The sequence below is a fragment of the Cydia amplana genome, chromosome 7 (genome assembly GCF_948474715.1).
Source record: "Cydia amplana chromosome 7, ilCydAmpl1.1, whole genome shotgun sequence".
In the NCBI taxonomy this organism is placed as follows: domain Eukaryota; kingdom Metazoa; phylum Arthropoda; class Insecta; order Lepidoptera; family Tortricidae; genus Cydia; species Cydia amplana.
This window is the reverse complement of record NC_086075.1, coordinates 5365200-5383225: the sequence shown is the minus strand read 5'-3', so window position 1 is coordinate 5383225 and position 18026 is coordinate 5365200. Positions and strand designations below refer to the sequence as shown.

Sequence of the window (18026 nt, the reverse complement as noted above, 5' to 3'; positions counted from 1 at the left end):
TGCTGTGCGGTTTGATTATTTATATTGTTGGTCCCACTTCCTGAGAGTCTATTGCCGCCAGGATACGATGGCTGTTGAGCGGGTGGTTTTGGAGATGTCTGTGGGAATGGGTTGTGACCATGTTTAGCAGGCGGTGCAGTAGTCACTGATTCAGACAGCCCATGGCCTGGATACCCATGGCCTTGGTTTCCTGTGTTTTTGTTTGTTGGCTGCGTTGCATGAACATCCGTATGCCTCACTGGTTTCGATATTGTCTCATGCACTGGTGAACGATGTGTTGTTGTAGGCTTTAACGTATGATCTGGTTTCGGCGGTTTGTGCACTGGTTTCGTCGGACGACGAGTCAATTTTGAAGGTTTGTAAGATTTCGTCTCCACATTAACAAGAATGGTCCCACAAATGAGTAAGAAACAAAACAGCCTAAAGCCCGGCGCCATGGCGGCGCCCGCGCGTGTGTATCGCAACACTGCACTTGCCCGAATAATACGCGAGCACCAAACAGACAGAGTGACCTTCAACTAATTTTAGACAGCGCGTAAAAAAACTTATTTTCACATCACCTAAAGCTTTGGATTCCTCCAAAAACGGTGCCGTCATATGACGGCCACTATATAGCGGTGAATGACGTCACTAGAACGTTGTCTATGTAAACAAGATGGCGCGGTTTCCTAGACGGCGTTGATTGTCAACGTAACGTAATGGCTCCTCTACACGGTGGGCCAGCGCCGGTCATTCCAAGGGACGCAGCCATGCGGTACAATGAGATAGCAATATCACTTGCTCCCTCTAACGCATAAATGCGTTCCTTGGAGTGGCCGGCGCTGGCCCATCGTGTAGAGGAGCCATAAAAAAGCGGTGCCGTCATTTGGACGGCCGTCATGACGGTGTCGATAGTTTCGTGAACGTTTTATTAGATAGCGGTGACGCCATTTTGAATAAATTACACGAGATTTGAATAAATGATTCCGTACTATACTACGATTATTTTCCTCTTCTGATGATATTTCATCCTCCAAGTAAATTATAGATGGTCAAGCAAATCTTGTCAGTAGAAAAAGGCGCGAAATTCAAATTTTCTATATAGCTACTTTGATACTGCACGATGTTGTAAGGGAACCTTGCACTTTGTGACTATGCGCTGAAACTTGGCACAGTTGATTCTTAGCTGGTCTTGAGTTGATAGAGACCGGGAGACATCGAGAGCCAACGCCCATTTAGTGGGGGGGAGGGGGGGAATTTCGACGCTGCCGCGCTTCAATTGAATCCACATTTCTCTAAAGCTATGGGTATTAGGGCATGTGATGTGATATATCATTTTCAGATAAATTGAGGATGAGGAATCTAATTTTAGAACAAAAACAATGCACTTTCTAACAAAAAAAAAATGAATAAAGTAGAAAAGACTAAAAAAAGTATAATTTGTTTTTTTTTATAATTACCATTTTTTTTAAAGAATAACAGAAATCTCAAAACAAAAAATATAGTCGTAAAGCTACACTTATCTAGTTTACAAAAATATATAGTTTATTATATAAATCTGTTGAAACATGGGAGATAAAAAATAATATTCAGTGTGGGTAAAGCTTTGGATTCCTCCGAAAACGGTGCCGTCATATTACGGCCGCTATATAGCGTTGACTGACGTCACTAGAACGTTGTCTATGTAAACAAGATGGCGCGGTTTCCTAGACGGCGTTACGTTACGTTGATTGCCAACGTAACGTAAGATGACGGCCGTCATGACGGTGTCGATAGTTTCGTGAACGTTTTATTAGATAGCGGTGACGCCATTTTGGAATAAATGACACGAGATTTGAATAAGTGATTCCGTACTACGATTATTTTCCTCTTCTGATGATATTTCATCCTCCAAGTAAATTATAGATGATCAAGCAAATCTTGTCAGTAGGAAAAGGCGCGAAATTCTAATTTTCTATGGGACGTTATCCCATCGCGCCTACATTTTTCAAATTTGCCGCTTTGATCTTGGTGGATGACGGTGTGTTATGACGCCGTGGTACTTTCCACATGTCGCCACCGTAAAGACGGCCGTCTTTTGCTGCCGCTATATGACGGCCGTCATATGACGGCACCGTTTTCGGAGGAATCCAAAGCTTTAGGGTGATCTCAGTGCATGATCGTCCGTGAAGTAGGGCTTAGGTACTGTTTTAAACACACGAATGGTAAATATATTATTGTTTTAGATCTGTTATTCGCGCCTAAATTTTTCAAATTTGCCGCTTGACCTTGGTGACTGACGGTGTGTTATGACGCCGTGGTACTTTCCACATGTCGTCACCGTAAAGACGGCCGTCTTTTGCGGCCGCTATATGACGGCCGCTATATGACGGCACCGCTTTCGGAGGAATCCAAATTCCAAAGCTTAATCAGAAAATGGAATTTTCTTCCCTGCTAGGAGGGATCAAAGTGGCACTTTTCTGTTCAACGACATTTCATTGCCAGTATAAAATATTAATATAATTAACTATGAACATCGTATGTACAGCCTCCTGGCAAAAAAGAGTAGAAATTAAAAAGTGGCAACATCGTAGTGTCGTCCCTTTCAAAGAAAACGGGACGACAATACGACGATGTTGCAACTTTTTAATATCTACTCTTTTGCCAGGCTGTACATAATCGATTAGAGTCTGTGCGGAATGAAAAGCGACTTGGAATGTAATTTTTCTCAAAAATGGACGGCAAAATCGACGTTGCCGGTTAAAAAATAGGTCGCGAAGTTTGTAGTTTATGGTCATTCCAAAAATTAAAAAGTTAAAAACATTGCAGTCTCGATTTCGGGACTGCAATGTCGCATACAAATTCCATTATTTAACGAGTTCCAAACTTTTTAAAACTTTAAAATCTTTAAATGGCCATATCAAATGAAGGCATAGGTCCCTTAAACAGCCAAAACAAACAGATGATCAGCACTTATTATTATAAAGCCTATAACAGACTATCGCACCGCACCGCGACCTTGGAGCGTCGCACCCATAAGTGAGAGCGAGAAACAGATATCTCTTTCTCCCTCTCACTTATGGGTGAAACATATATCTCTTTCTCGCTCTCACTTATGGGTGCGACGCTCCAAGGTCGCGGTGCGGTGCGATAGTCTGTTACAGGCTTAATGTTGGTACCGCGACTATTTAGGTGTCTCAAATAGGTTGGCGTATTTTCAGCAGAAAAATACACTTCTTTTTTTTTTAAAGGCGGCAAGCAAATTTGGTTGATGAGTTCGCATCACGCGCGCGATTGGTTGACGAGTTCGCATTACGCGCGCTATTGGTCGCAACTAGTCGCGTTAGACTGCACGATTGGCTGGAATTCGTGGGTAGCACCGCTGAACTAGTACGATGTTTAGTGCCCCATTAGCCTGTCCTTAGATATTATACGTCAATGCGTAGTACGGAATCATTTATTCAAATCTCGTGTCATTTATTCAAAATGGCGTCACCGCTATCTAATAAAACGTTCACGAAACTATCGACACCGTCTTGACGGCCGTCATCCAAATGACGGCACCTTATAGAAGGTAGGATCCTATAGAAGTGGTATACGCCTGCCTACGTGAGGGACAAAACATAGGCAATGCGACACTATGATTGGTCGAATTTATTTGTTGCCCACCATAATCCATACTAATTTACGGTGGGGAATAAAAAAAAATGTGAGACTGACAAGGACAAACAATAATAGCGCTTTCGCTGCTACTCCTACTGAAAGATACATAAGACTATCCCGTTCTGTCAGTTATCCCCACCACTCATGCCCAATCGAGTTTAATACTAGATTCATGTTAGTCAAACATCACTGCCTTGGAACTTTTAACTCTGAGACAAAAGTGTATCACACGTTCCGAAAGAGCCGACGAAGTCTAGTCGTATTTTGTGTGGTATACTTATTGTGGTTTTCTGTCATTTTTTTATTATTATTATTTAGATATTTATTACTTACACAAGTTACAACTTTTTTGTTATGGACCAAGCTCCACAAAAGTACAATATGTTTATAGGACATTATTATTACAGATTGGCGCAGTCGTGTGGGAGAAATTCAATCGCTATCAGGCTTTCATGTGTAAACTGGAGCCTATTTCACCACGGCGACAATTGACACCGGACACTGACATTTCCCTTTTCATTTCCGGTTCGATAAGTTATGATGGTATCTAGCGTCAATACAGGGTGTTTGATACATCGTTTGCCAAATTAAAACGGCAGATAGGTTGAGTCATTTGCTATCTTCTCATGCCTGGAAATACAAAATTTGCGCATGTTTTTTTTTCAGCTCTAAGCCAGTTTTTCGTAAATTTCAAATTGTAAAAAATACATGGCAAATTTTGTTTTTCTAGGCATGAGAAGATAGCAAATGATTCAACCTATCTACCGTTTTAATTTGACAAACGATGTACCAAACACCATGTATTTACTTGTTGGACCAGCAATGTACGGCAAAGTGACACGGTCAGATGACAATTGTCACCGTTGTGAATCAGGGAGCTGGTCGTTACTCGTACCTGTGCGAACTGCATGTGGTGCTGGAACTGCAGCGGGCGCGCCAGCTGTTGCCCCATCTGTGGTGCTCCGGTGAACTGCCCGTGCTGCACCATGCCTTGTTGCTGTAAACGGAGCTTTGTTATACGCGAGCTACAAGATCATTTATCATTACTTACTAAATAGAACGAGCATAGGGTACTTGACATTTTTTTATGAATGGCATCAGTCGACCAGACCAGGTTTGTTTTGAGGATCAAATGTCTGTATGGGACCCATTGTCTTAAAGCAATACAAAAGTCACAAATGATGGTTAAAGTCTGGCACCTGCACTTTACCGACGAAACGCTTCATAGAAAATGGCAATACATCATGACGTCATCATGTAACGTTAGAAGCCATTTCAATCTTGGAGGATATAATCAAACGGAGACGCCATGTCTGTAATTTTCTGTACAAAACAGTCTGCCGATTTTTGCGGGGGAGGGGAACGTCAAATGTATGCGTAACGTAAAAATAGCCATGTCAGATAAACGTCAGTCCATACATTGTGTATGACCGTTGGCCGCCTATTTTCGACAGAGGGGAAAGCCCGTTAATGGCTACTCCGTTTAGTTGTATCCTCCAAGATTTCAATGTATGGAAAACAAGGAAATTGCGATTTTGTCGGTGAAATATGTATATTTTTAAATAAAATGTAAGGAATTGAATGGTATCATTATTTTTTTCCTATTTGGAAAAAAAAAAATTTTTTTTCAAACTTTAAGGCCTTGTATTTTATTATTCCCATATCTTTTTTTAATTTCCAGTGTATTGTGATACATTTCTCATTTTCTATATATTTAACTAGATTTAGTTATAAAATTCAACATGTGTCAAATACCCTATTCCGATATTTCCGATACAGTGGAAAACGGTTTCCCCGAAGGTCTACAGTATGGGGTTCTTCAAAAACGGAGTATACATGTTTTTAAAGGGTCGGCAACGCGCATGTAACACCTCTGGAGTTGCAGGCGTCCATAGGCTACGGACTACGGTGACTGCTTACCATAACGACCAATAGATGGTTCGATAACTTATTTGTCTTCAGAAACCATGATGATTTTCTCTGATGACGTCCTCAGAGAAATTCGTCAATATTGATCCCATCAAAAACATTACATGTAAAAAGGTGCAAGTCTCGCAACGCTTTTACTACAAAAAAGTTTTGAGATTTAATGTGAAACCAAGTCGGTTATTTTAATCAGTCCCAGGGGGTGTTAAAACCGTATCAATAAGATATTTTTAATTTGTAATACATATAATTACTTGGCAATCGCACATAATGCTTTACTCGTACCGTATTCGTAAATATATGTGTAATGCAACAATTAGCGCAAACTGCAATTAGCGCTAGCGTTATGTTTAGTTAGAATTATTTTTAATAGGTGACGATGATCCTTATGTCATTATGCAGCCGTGCGATGCCCAAAAGCGACCACTGTGTATCGCACTTTAAAAGTGGCAGCTACAATAAATTATTAATACTGTAATTGAAAGAATCTGTGTATATTAACCACAACGCTAAAGTCCAAGTTAAAAGTTCTTAAATAAGCAGTATTATATCTGTAGTCTTGTTTTTTGTTTCTTGCACAGAAAATGTATAGCGTAATACTTTATACTTAAAAAAACAGACTATAGTGAAAAGTGGTTTTCATAAGGTACCGATCGCATAAATTATGTAATCGTACATAAATCCTTTTAAAAACAACAATCTCCGCCGCTTATGAAATACGTTCAAGCAGACATGTAATAGTAGTTTGTATTACAAGGGATCAAAATGATATATTTCCGTCAAGGGCGTACATTGAACCCTGAATGAAGCGATGGATTCTACAATAGAATCCCGAACGTAGTGAGGTAAAGTAGAATCCTGAGCGTAATGAGGGATTCAAGTGTTAACGCTAAGACGAAATAATTTTGATACCGTGTGACACATACTACTTTTCACATTACACAATCATATTTATTCAGTTTCCACAGAACTCCGCCATTGTAGATATACATATATTTATTATCAGATTTACTTAATACTTTCAGAAAGTGCTAAAATCACAAGATACATACAAAAAGCATGTTTCTTGTGATTTCAGTTCATTGTGAATATTGTCATAATGTTATTTGTTTATTAAGTAGTTAGTATTACAAATATAACAAAAAAACTTAGCGTTGAAACAAAATTATAAAAGTGCTTATAACATAAAATCTTAGCGTTGAAACAGAATTATAAAAGTGCTGAAGTTATCAAATTTAACAAAAAACAATAAACGAAAATTATAATTGTTATGTGATTATTTTATCCCTTAAAATTTAAAAAACTTACTAAAAATGAAAGGTGATATTGGTACAATTTTCAAAATTTAAAGTTTAATTTTTATTTGGGAGGATATTCTACTTTTATTTATTTGAGTGGTTGTAGTTTGGCTATTTTGTATGCGGGTATGGATGTTGGAAGAGGGTAACCTATCACCGGATAACCTTCCTGAGCATCCCGGCAAAGGTGAAGCTGGTCTTGCATTTACATCAAATGAGCATCCCGGAAATGCTGACATCTTGGGTTTACATCAGATGAGCAACCCGGCAAAGGAGAAGCTGGTCTTGGGTTTACATCAGATGATCATCCAGACATTGGTGAAGCTGGTCTAGGTTTTTTAGTAGATGGGCATTCTGGCAAAGGTCTAGATCAGCCATACTCAAAGTGTGTTCCGCGGAACCCTAGGGTTCCGCGACACCCCTGCAGGGGTTCCGCAAGAATTTAGAATTATGCTTATTAATATAAAAAAATACACTTCTAAAAACTATTGTTTTATTGTAGGGTTCCATCAAGTATTTCGCTTTCCAAAAGGGTTCCGTCAAAAAAAAAAGATTGAGAACCGCTGGTCTAGATGGTCTTGGTTTTACATCAAATGAGCATCCTGGCAAAGCTGAAGCTGGTCTTAGTTTAATATTATTTGTAAGTTTGTTGCTTATCTTCGACTTGTTTTCTACTGATTCTTCTATATATCCTTCTGCTACAGAACTTGATTTTCAACCCCCATGTCGCTTAAGTAGAGTTAGATCTGCTCCGGAGTCGGCCAGAATAGTAGCAGATGTACGTCTAAAGCAGTGTCCCATGTACATTTCCGGATTTTCTAATTTTAAAAATCGTGCAATCGTGCTCTTGGAATTGAGCTTAATGTATTAGTGATGGGTAGGACATCCATTTAAAATGAGTTTGTATGAGTACCTCATTTTCTAAAATGAGGTGTTACAATGTCTTACTTCAAATGAGGTGAGGTACTAGCATATTTTCAGCGTCAACTATTCCATTAATTCCAACAGCGACAATTTTTTTAAGATGTATGAAAGCTTGCAGCGCTTACGCTTGTTGTCTTTCGTGTTTAATTGTTAACGTATTTTCGATGGTGACGCGAAGCGATATTGAAGTACGTCGCGTGTCGGTCTCACTCCCTCTTTGGGTATTTCTAATTCATTGTTTCATTTTGAAAGGATTTTTAAGTCATGTCACAGAGAGGCGGTGAGTGGACCTTTTGTCGTTGCAATAAGGTTTGTAGTTCGGCAGTTGACAGTGTGGATCATTACTCGTTTCTTCATTTGAGACATTTGAGTTTTGAGTGTCGACGAGCAGGCGAGCACCTAGCGCCTCGCGCGATCCAGGGACTCTGTCGCGAGTTGTGAGGAGTGTATGAGTTTTGAGGGTCGCGAGACTCGCGAGTGAATTTGAACGGATAAGAGTTTTTTGAAATTTGAAGTGTGGCAAGGGGTGTTTGTGATGCGCGCGAGTAAATGAGTAAAATGAATAGAGGAGTGAAGTAAGACATTTTTGCGGTACGAAGTACTGCGACAAATTAACAAAATGAGTGGTACAAATGAGGTGCCTCACGAGTGAGCGACTCAACACTATAATGTATTCTTCCCAATTACCTGTCTCACACATTTTCCATCTCGATATTGGATAAATTAGTCTAGTCAGAAGGCCGAAGTGCTTGGTACCTTTCAACAATTTGTTTATTTTCTCCCTTAATTACAAATGACCTCTTTGTCTTTGTGTTAGACAAAATTACTAATATTACATCTACAGAATGTTTTTGAACATTATCAACAGTTACATTTACTAGTTCACTTCCACGGCAGGCACCATTAAGCCCAAAGATAAGAACCACCTGTAACAAAAGTTATATGTTTAATGAACTGATGAGTAGGTATTACATGCACTGATCCCAGGTAATTTAAGCATAGAGTGCGTTATTTTACTTACTTTCATTAACAAATAAATGAAGTTGGGTGCTTCGTTTAAAAACGTCTCGATGTTATTTGTAGTTAGTACTTTAGACTTCTTTGGCTTGTGGCCTTAGTAGGCAGCAAATTGTCAACAACCGATGTCTCTTGTTTCTTTATAAATTCCGGTGTTGATTCCAAACTCTCATCGCTCGACGACAACGCCATTTTTGCTTTTTACTCGTTTCAAGTTTAAAACGCATAATGCAGCCATATTCTGGGTTGTTTTTTTCTATTGATGCGTTTTCTTTTGTTTTTAAATTTACACTCTTTGCTTTCCGTATGTTTTTTTTGTCATTGCAGCACTTTTTGAAAGTATAAATATATTTGATAACAAATATTTGCAATGTATAGATGGTCAAGCAGATCTTGTCAGTAGAAAAAGGCGGCAAATTTGAAAAATGTAGGCGCGAAGGGATACCGTTACCGTCCCATAGAAAATTTGAATTTCGCGCCTTTTTTTACTGACAAGATTTGGTTGACCAGCTATAATTTTTACAATGGCGGCACCACAGGTAACGTATAGTATAAGTTCGTACGTAGATCAAATCGATTAATCGATAGCTGTGACTGTTCCTTCTTGCAGTTATTGTATCGATTCCATTTTGAATAATCGTTAGATAGTCGTGGTATAATTAAAATTATTTTAATTTAGAGTAGTTATTATTATGTTTGAAAATACATTAGTATGAGAACGTAATCGATTATTACGAAATTTAAATTACATTCCAAGTCGCTTTTCATTCCGCACAGACTCTAATCGATTATGTACGGCCTGGCAAAAGAGTAGGTATTTTTCTTACATGGCTTTGAAAGGGACGACACTACGATGTTGCCACTTTTTAATTTCTACTCCTTTTTGCCAGGCTGGGCTGTACATACGATGTTCATATAGCTGGTCAACCAAATCTTGTCAGTAAAAAAAGGCGCGAAATGTCAGGCGTTGAACAGAAAAGTGCCACTGATCCCTCCTAGCAGGGAAGAAAAATCCATTTTCTGATTAAGCTTTGGATTCCTCCGAAAGCGGTGCCGTCATATAGCGGCCGCAAAAGACGGCCGTCTTTACGGTGACGACATGTGGAAAGTACCACGGCGTCATAACACATCGTCAGCCACCAAGGTCAAAGCAACAAATTTGAAAAATGTAGGCGCGAAGGGATGTCGTCCCATAGAAAATTTGAATTTCGTGCCTTTACTACTGACAAGATTTGCTTGACCATCTATAATTTACTTGGAGGATGAAATATCATCAGAAGAGGAAAATAATCGTAGTACGGAATCATTTATTCAAATCTCGTGTCATTTATTCAAAATGGCGTCACCGCTATCTAATAAAAACGTTCACGAAACTATCGACACCGTCATCCAAATGACGGCACCGCTTTTTTTACCCCTGGATTAAGCTTTAGATTCCTCCGAAAACGGTGCCGTAATATGACGGCCGTCATATAGCGGCCGCAAAAGACGGCCGTCTTTACGGTGGCGACATGTGGAAAGTACCACGGCGTCATAACACACCGTCATCCACCAAGGTCAAAGCGGGAAATTTGAAAAATGTAGGCGCGAAGGGATAACGTCCCATAGAAAATTTGAATTTCGCGCCTTTTTCTTAGCGATGTGACGAGTCCACTTTTTTTCAATTCGAATCATTCGAATTGATTCGGCCGCTGATTCGAATTCAAAATCGAGTTGACTCGACTCGACGATTCGCGTGGTTCGCGACAAGGTCACAGGCACAGGCGCGGAGCGAGTTGAGACGGCGAGTTACGCGGCAGTTGTTGTAAAAAGAACCTTCAGGGCACGGAATTAAGGTTTATTTTTGAATGGCCATACTAGCAGTGAACTCGAGTTGGGATACTTGGAATGGCGAATCAAGCGGCAGTTGTTGTAAAATGAACCTTCGGGTCACGGAATTAAGGTTTATTTTTGAATGGTCATAGTACCAACTCGAGTTGAGACGGCGAATCGAGCGGCAGTTGTTGTAAAAAGAGCCTTCGGGCTACAGTATTAAGGTTTATTTTTGAATGGCCTTAGTAGCAGTGTGATAGCGTTGACTCGGCTCGGCGAGTTGTTCGCCGAGTTAGCTAGTGGTCGAGTTGATTCGAATTGCCCATAGTCTTGATTCGAATTAACTCATCTGTAGGCTGATTCGAATTATTCGAATCAGATAACTCGACTCGCCCATCGCTACTTTTTCTACTGACAAGATTTGCTTGACCATCTATAATTTACTTGGAGGATGAAATATCATCAGAAGGGGGAAATAATCGTAGTACGGAATCATTTATTCAAATCTCGTGTCATTTATTCAAAACGGCGTCACCGCTATCTAATAAAACGTTCACGAAACTATCGACACCGTCATGACGGCCGTCATCTTACGTTAAGCTTTGGATTCCTCCGAAAACGGTGCCGTCATATTACGGCCGCTATATAGCGTTGACTGACGTCACTAGAACGTTGTCTATGTAAACAAGATGGCGCGGTTTCCTAGACGGCGTTACGTTACGTTGATTGTCAACGTAAAGCTTTGGATTCCTCCGAAAACGGTGCCGTCATATGACGGCCGTCATATAGCGGCCGCAAAAGACGGCCGTCTTTACGGTGGCGACATGTGGAAAGTACCACGGCGTCATAACACACCGTCATCCACCAAGGTCAAAGCGGCAAATTTGAAAAATGTAGGCGCGATGCATTGATATAGTATAAAGAACTGGATACCCAATCAGCCGCCAAAAATGGCCCCACAAAAGTGATGTCAAAACAGATCATGCATTACTTTTTCGTTTAGTCTTGTTTGAAACGCTCAAATGTGAAGTTGTCAACAATTACGAAATGTGCCGTTAAAATATGTAAAAATAACAATGATAAAACAAGGAAAAAGGATGTAATGTATTTCTTTCGGTTAGTTCTTCGGATAGCATTACATAATTTATGTAATCTGGTGGTAATTTTATGGTTTTGAATAAATTAATTTGTTAGTACCAAAGAAGGGATGTTAAGGAACAAAAATCTAATGAGTCGATGTGAGGTCAATATTTTTTTATATTTTTATATGGAATTCATAAGAAATAATATTATGTTTAAATTCAAGATTTCCAAGAAAACCTATGCGACGTGCAAAGTGGACTGCTATTTAATTATAGCAAGAGATAGGGGTGATGCAGTTTTAAACAAGGCAAAACGGCACTTGTGTGTTCGGCCCATTTCCCTGTTTCCGACATATACACCACCAATAAGGGCTTATATCGACTAACTGTAAATGCTAAACCTGTCGGAACACAGTGACAACCACAGGATTTTTTTTATAAAGTATAGGTAGACTTTATAAAAAAATCCAATCAGTATCTAAATGTCCCCGTGCGCCCACGCTATGAGTAAATGTAGATCTTAAATACACAGTTATTTAATAAGTAGAATTTATTTCAAGGAAATTAGTATTTAAAGACGTATACTTACGAATTAAAAATTTGATTTGTTTGAATTTGAACCACGAATTAATTTTATTTGAGCTCCCGATTAAATTAAATTTGTTTTATTTATTACTTCAATTGGTTTTCCTGTACAGTAATACATATTAAAGTGTACCAAAGTGACTCCATTCGTTCATTATTCTCGTTTGACGTTGCTTGACGTAAAGACGTTACGTTTAGTGCCAACGGACTAAATTTTTTAACAGTGTTGGTACTTATGTATGCAAATTTGACACTTAATGCTTACGACATTAAGCTCTTTTCTGTACGAAACATTTATCTTGACTCAAAATTTACGTAAGCGTTTTTATCATCAATGAAAATGGTGCGAAACGTCATTGGGATCCACATTTCTTGACGTTTTTGTTCTGCTTTGTGTGTCTATTTCTTTTATATTAAGTCAGTGGCGCGATGGGATAACGTCCCATAGAAAATTTGAATTTCGCGCCTTTTCCTACTGACAAGATTTGCTTGATCATCTATAATTTACTTGGAGGATGAAATATCATCAGAAGAGGAAAATAATCGTAGTACGGAATCATTTATTCAAATCTCGTGTCATTTATTCAAAATGGCGTCACCGCTATCTAATAAAACGTTCACGAAACTATCGACACCGTCATGACGGCCGTCATCTTACGTTACGTTGACAACCAACGTAACGTAACGCCGTCTAGGAAACCGCGCCATCTTGTTTACATAGACAACGTTCTAGTGACGTCAGTCAACGCTATATAGCGGCCGTAATATGACGGCACCGTTTTCGGAGGAATCCAAAGCTTTACGTAAGATGACGGCCGTCATGACCTTGTCGATAGTTTCGTGAACGTTTTATTAGATAGCGGTGACGCCATTTTGAATAAATGACACGAGATTTGAATAAATGATTCCGTACTACGATTATTTCCCTCTTCTGATGATATTTCATCCTCCAAGTAAATTATAGATGATCAAGCAAATCTTGTCAGTAGGAAAAGGCGCGAAATTCAAATTTTCTATGGGACGTTATCCCATCGCGCCTACATTTTTCAAATTTGCCGCTTTGACCTTGGTGGATGACGGTGTGTTATGACGCCGTGGTACTTTCCACATGTCGCCACCGTAAAGACGGCCGTCTTTTGCTGCCGCTATATGACGGCCGTCATATGACGGCACCGTTTTCGGAGGAATCCAAAGCTTTACGTTGACAGTCAACGTAACGTAACGCTGTCTAGGAAACCGCGCCATCTTGTTTACATAGACAACGTTCTAGTGGCGTCCTGACATCATTCAACGCTATATAGCGGCCGTCATATGACGGCACCGTTTTCGGAGGAATCCAAAGCTTAAAGGTGATGTGAAAATAAGTTTTTTTGCGCGCTGTCTAAAATTAGTTGAAGGTCACTCTGTCTGTTTGGTGCTCGCGTATTATTCGGGCAAGTGCAGTGTTGCGATACACACGCGCGGGCGCCGCCATGGCTCCGGGCTTTAAGCTGTTTTGTTTCTTACTCATTTGTGGGACCATTCTTGTTAATGTGGAGATGAAATCTTACAAACCTTCAAAATTGACTCGTCGTCCGACGAAACCAGTGCACAAACCGACGAAACCAGATCATACGTCAAAGCCTACAACAACACATCGTTCACCAGTGCATGAGACAATATCGAAACCAGTGACGCATACGGATGTTCATGCAACGCAGCCAACAAACAGAAACACAGGAAACCAAGGCCATGGGTATCCATTTCCTCCAACGACAATTGTGGTCCATAAAACCACGTATAACCACATTTACGTCAGAAATCACCACCCTACCAATAACAATGTTCATACAACATACGTACATCATTACCACTATGAGCCGCCTAAACATGTTTATTTTGTACACAATGGTATGCAACAACGCTACCCGGTGTATAGAGAAAAACTACCCGAATACGTGTACGAGTACAGGTCATCTAGAAGTCGATTCAATGTTCTACTGACCGGCCTGGCTCTATACAATCTTGGACATGTATCAAAAAGTCAAGAATCACATCATTATCACAATATGTACAAGCCGAGTTGGTACGAAGTTTGTAAATTCGTTGTACAATACAATGTGAACTCGCACGACGAGATGGATATAGATTGCCGTTTGATTACAAATTTCATAAAGAGTGTGAAAAACACAAATTATGGGCGATATCTATTACCTGATGGTACATTACTTGGATCACAGTCGAATCAGGTGCAACCAAATGTGATCCAAGTTTTACTTCCTAACGGTATGTTGGCCCGGTTCATTTGGAACCCAAGTTACGACGTTGTCGTGGACGCCTTAGATCCTCGATTTAACGGTGAGCCACTACGTGTAAACGACGGTATGAAATGCTACATGAAGTATTACGACGGTTACTCTTTCCCTACTCCTCAGACGAAATATGTGAGCTGCAAACTTCTGGAAACATATGTCAAAAAGTCTTTTAATTCAGCGAGTAAAATAGCATCATCTCTACTCGCAATCTTGATACCTATATTTGTAGCAGCTGTAAATTTATAACCGGTAATATGAAGATGAATTGTTTAATTTGTCAAATAAATCTTATGTAAATGTAATCTGAATGTTAGCATGTAAGGTTTATCTGTTAGTGCTAATATGTAATTATGTATTAAGTACATATTAAATGAATGAAATGAAATATAATAATCCCTATTTTGCCATTTTTAGTGCTCGTACAAAACTTTGTGCTAAAAAGCACTTAAGGGATATGTAACTATTTCTGAATTTGTTTTGTTTGCTAGACGATATTTTTAAGGTCAAAAGTTATGATTAAGTACTTGTATAGCACTTTGGTAAAAAGTCAAGTATCTCTTTTATTTCAAATACACTGTCACATAGTTTTTTCCCTGGTCTCTTCAAATGTGTTTAATTATATTATGTAGGTCAACAGAATAGTACAAATAATAATTAGTCACAAGTTTTACTCAGAATAGTGTATAATATTCATATCCTCGGTTGAATCTAGGTAAATAGGTAACTACTGAGTAACACTTAACTGATCATTGATGCACCTTACGTCTTGGTAATAAGATTTATTTATTGTTGACACTGTATACCATAATCTGACCATTGTACTTAAATGTTTACTCAAGTGTTAAAACAAATTAAATTTTATTAATATAACAACCTACAGGAAACAACCGTTTGGTTTGGTTCAGAAACAACCTAAACATATTGTTTTAAATTTAGTGTAGTACTTTATGAAAATTATGAAACCTCCTACTTATATTATTTAAGGATTTGTATTTTTAGTGATAGTGATTTAGTGATGTACGCTTTTGTTTGCTTTTTGAAGAATGCATTTATTTGAACATATGATATTAAATTTTACTTTATACGTCTGCATTTTTATTGGCGGATAATACAGTACAGATTACTCGACAACAGCCCCTTAGGGAATGAATTCCGAAAATAAAAGAGTCCGATGTTTTTTTCTAGGTTGTTAACTCATCAATGCGCTAAATTTCATCGAAACCCGTTTAGCCGCCTTTACGTGAAAGAGGAACAAACATACACATATTAATAGAATTTTTAAATATTAAATAGGGAAATTGCAATACCTGTATTTGACTTATCTTAATCATGACTTACATAATTATTTTATTAAATATCTTAAATTATTAAATATGTATCTTATTCTGAGCAGAACGGGGCCAGAAGGCTTGGAAAAGCTCATTATGACTGGCCGCATGGCAAGGAAGCGTAGGGATGGAAGTATGTCCACATGTTGGTCGACGAACGTCAGTGACAAACGCCACACTGCAGGCTAGCATGCACTGGGCCCAGGCCAGAGCGGCCTGGAGAGCACTGGTGAAGAGTGCCCACAATCGTCACGTCCCTCGGCCATGAGGTTACGATAAGGAAGAAGATCTTATTAATTCGTTTGGTCGTACGGACTTGACCGCCAACTAACGCCATGGAATTGCGTATCTATCTATTGACGCGCGCAACTACGAACGGAGGAGGATAAGCGGATACTTAATACAGCTTTTGAGGTGTTGTTGAACAATTTAATCTAGAATTATTGAAGTTAAATAAATTGAAATAAAACTTGGAGCTTTTTATGTTGTCTTGGAGCGTTTTGGTATGATACATTGCTATAATATTTTATAAAAATAAAAGTGTCAACATTCCTCTTTGAGCCGTCGGCCAATTGAAAGTTCGTCATACAACCACAGACCACCTCAACTACTAGACGGAGCACATAAGATAACCGAGGTCACCACACATAAGCGCTTCCGTAAAAATATTGTATGGGAGCGTGAACGCTTTAATTACGATTATGACCAATACTCGTGTAAATATTTTTTTTTACAAAAATTTAGTTTTATGTATAAAATGATTTAAAATACAGCTAGCTTGTGCTGCTCAAATCGTAGCATGGCACAAGTAAAATTGCATCTACGTGTGGTGTATGTAAACGCTTTATAATACGGTGTCTGTAGCAGGGATGTTGCGAACATCCGCATCCGCAACCGCGGAACTTCCGCATTATTTTCAACATCCGCATCCGCATAAAATCGATGCGGAGCTTATGCGGATGCGGATGTCGAACAAGTCGGTACAGGAACGTCTTAGCGGCGGCGTAAGTGCTAGGTAATTTCGTCATTACCTATAACGAAATCGTCTAGATCCAGAAAAATTGGCGAGGTTACTGTTTATTAAATATAACGCACCTATATTCTTGCTCAAATACTAAACGTTTCGTTTTTTTTTTTAAATAAAAATATACGAAAAATGTAATATTTGACGTTTTCTAAGTACCTAATCTTGACATCCGCATCCGCGGATGTCAAAAAATCTGCATCCGCAACATCCCTGGTCTGTAAAGTGTCATTCAATAGAACTTGCTAACTATGTAAACAAAAGTTACTAGTAAATTGACATTCAGTGTCAATTTTAGTATGGCGGTTTGTTTACATAGTTAGCAAGTTCTATTGAATGACACTTTAGTGTGTGTATGGTTGCATACCTGCAGGCGGGCGGCGGGGAAGGTCTGCGGGAACAGCTGGCGCGGCGCGGCGCCGCTCGCGCGCCACTCGGGCTCCGTCTTCACCTCAGAACCTTCCAGCTTCACCTCAGACTTGATCGCCTGCATCGCCGACTGCAAGCAACATGTTCACGGTTAGGAAGTTTCCTATTTTGCGGTGCGATATCAGAGTTAACCTAATTGGCGCGGAAACACAGATGTCGCGCTCCATAAACAACAACAAAGACAAGACAAGACAAATTATTTATTTGTAAACATAGGTAACAGTGTTGGATAGGTACAAAAAGTATTTGAGAACGCTATGTTTCGCCGGCCGGCATACAAATTTGAAATTAGGTATACACATACCAATTAAATTACATTATTACAAGCAAATATACTTAACTAAAGAAATTAATCAATTATACAATAACTTATTACTCATTCTTCTCAAACTCTTATTACTCATTATTTAGGATAAAAAGGTAAAGATCAGGCTGTAAGTAATATCAGCCCACTAACGGAGCGGCAGCTGACGTTCAGTCATCGTCATGATATCTAGTTAACCACTTTACGAGTTATCATTCAGGAAAAAAAAATCACAACAATCTGCTGCTGACTCGCGGTTTATTAGCAACTAGCGACCCGCCCCGGCTTCGCACGGGTTTACAAATTATACATAAAACTTACTCTTGAATCACTCTATCTATTAAAAAAAAACCGCATCAAAATCCGTTGCGTAGTTTTAAAG

General features: G+C 39.1%; 1 protein-coding gene and 1 long non-coding RNA gene across 4 annotated transcripts in view; both read right to left on the bottom strand.

Annotated features, from left to right (window-relative positions):
* The window catches only part of LOC134649366 (histone-lysine N-methyltransferase 2C), a 79430-nt gene that overhangs the window by 34480 nt on the left and 26924 nt on the right, over positions 1–18026 (bottom strand). For all 3 annotated transcript variants that reach the window (XM_063504082.1, XM_063504083.1, XM_063504084.1), the window contains 2 exons: positions 17279–17410; positions 4517–4618 (listed from right to left, as the gene is read on the bottom strand). In XM_063504082.1, coding sequence (XP_063360152.1) covers positions 4517–4618; positions 17279–17410 — 234 coding nt within the window. The remainder of the gene's footprint in view (positions 1–4516; positions 4619–17278; positions 17411–18026) is intronic.
* Positions 7583–8885, bottom strand: LOC134649418 (uncharacterized). The gene is made up of 3 exons (XR_010096962.1): positions 8791–8885; positions 8434–8695; positions 7583–7689 (listed from the first exon to the last, which is right to left on the bottom strand). It is a non-coding gene; the product is annotated as an uncharacterized LOC134649418 (long non-coding RNA).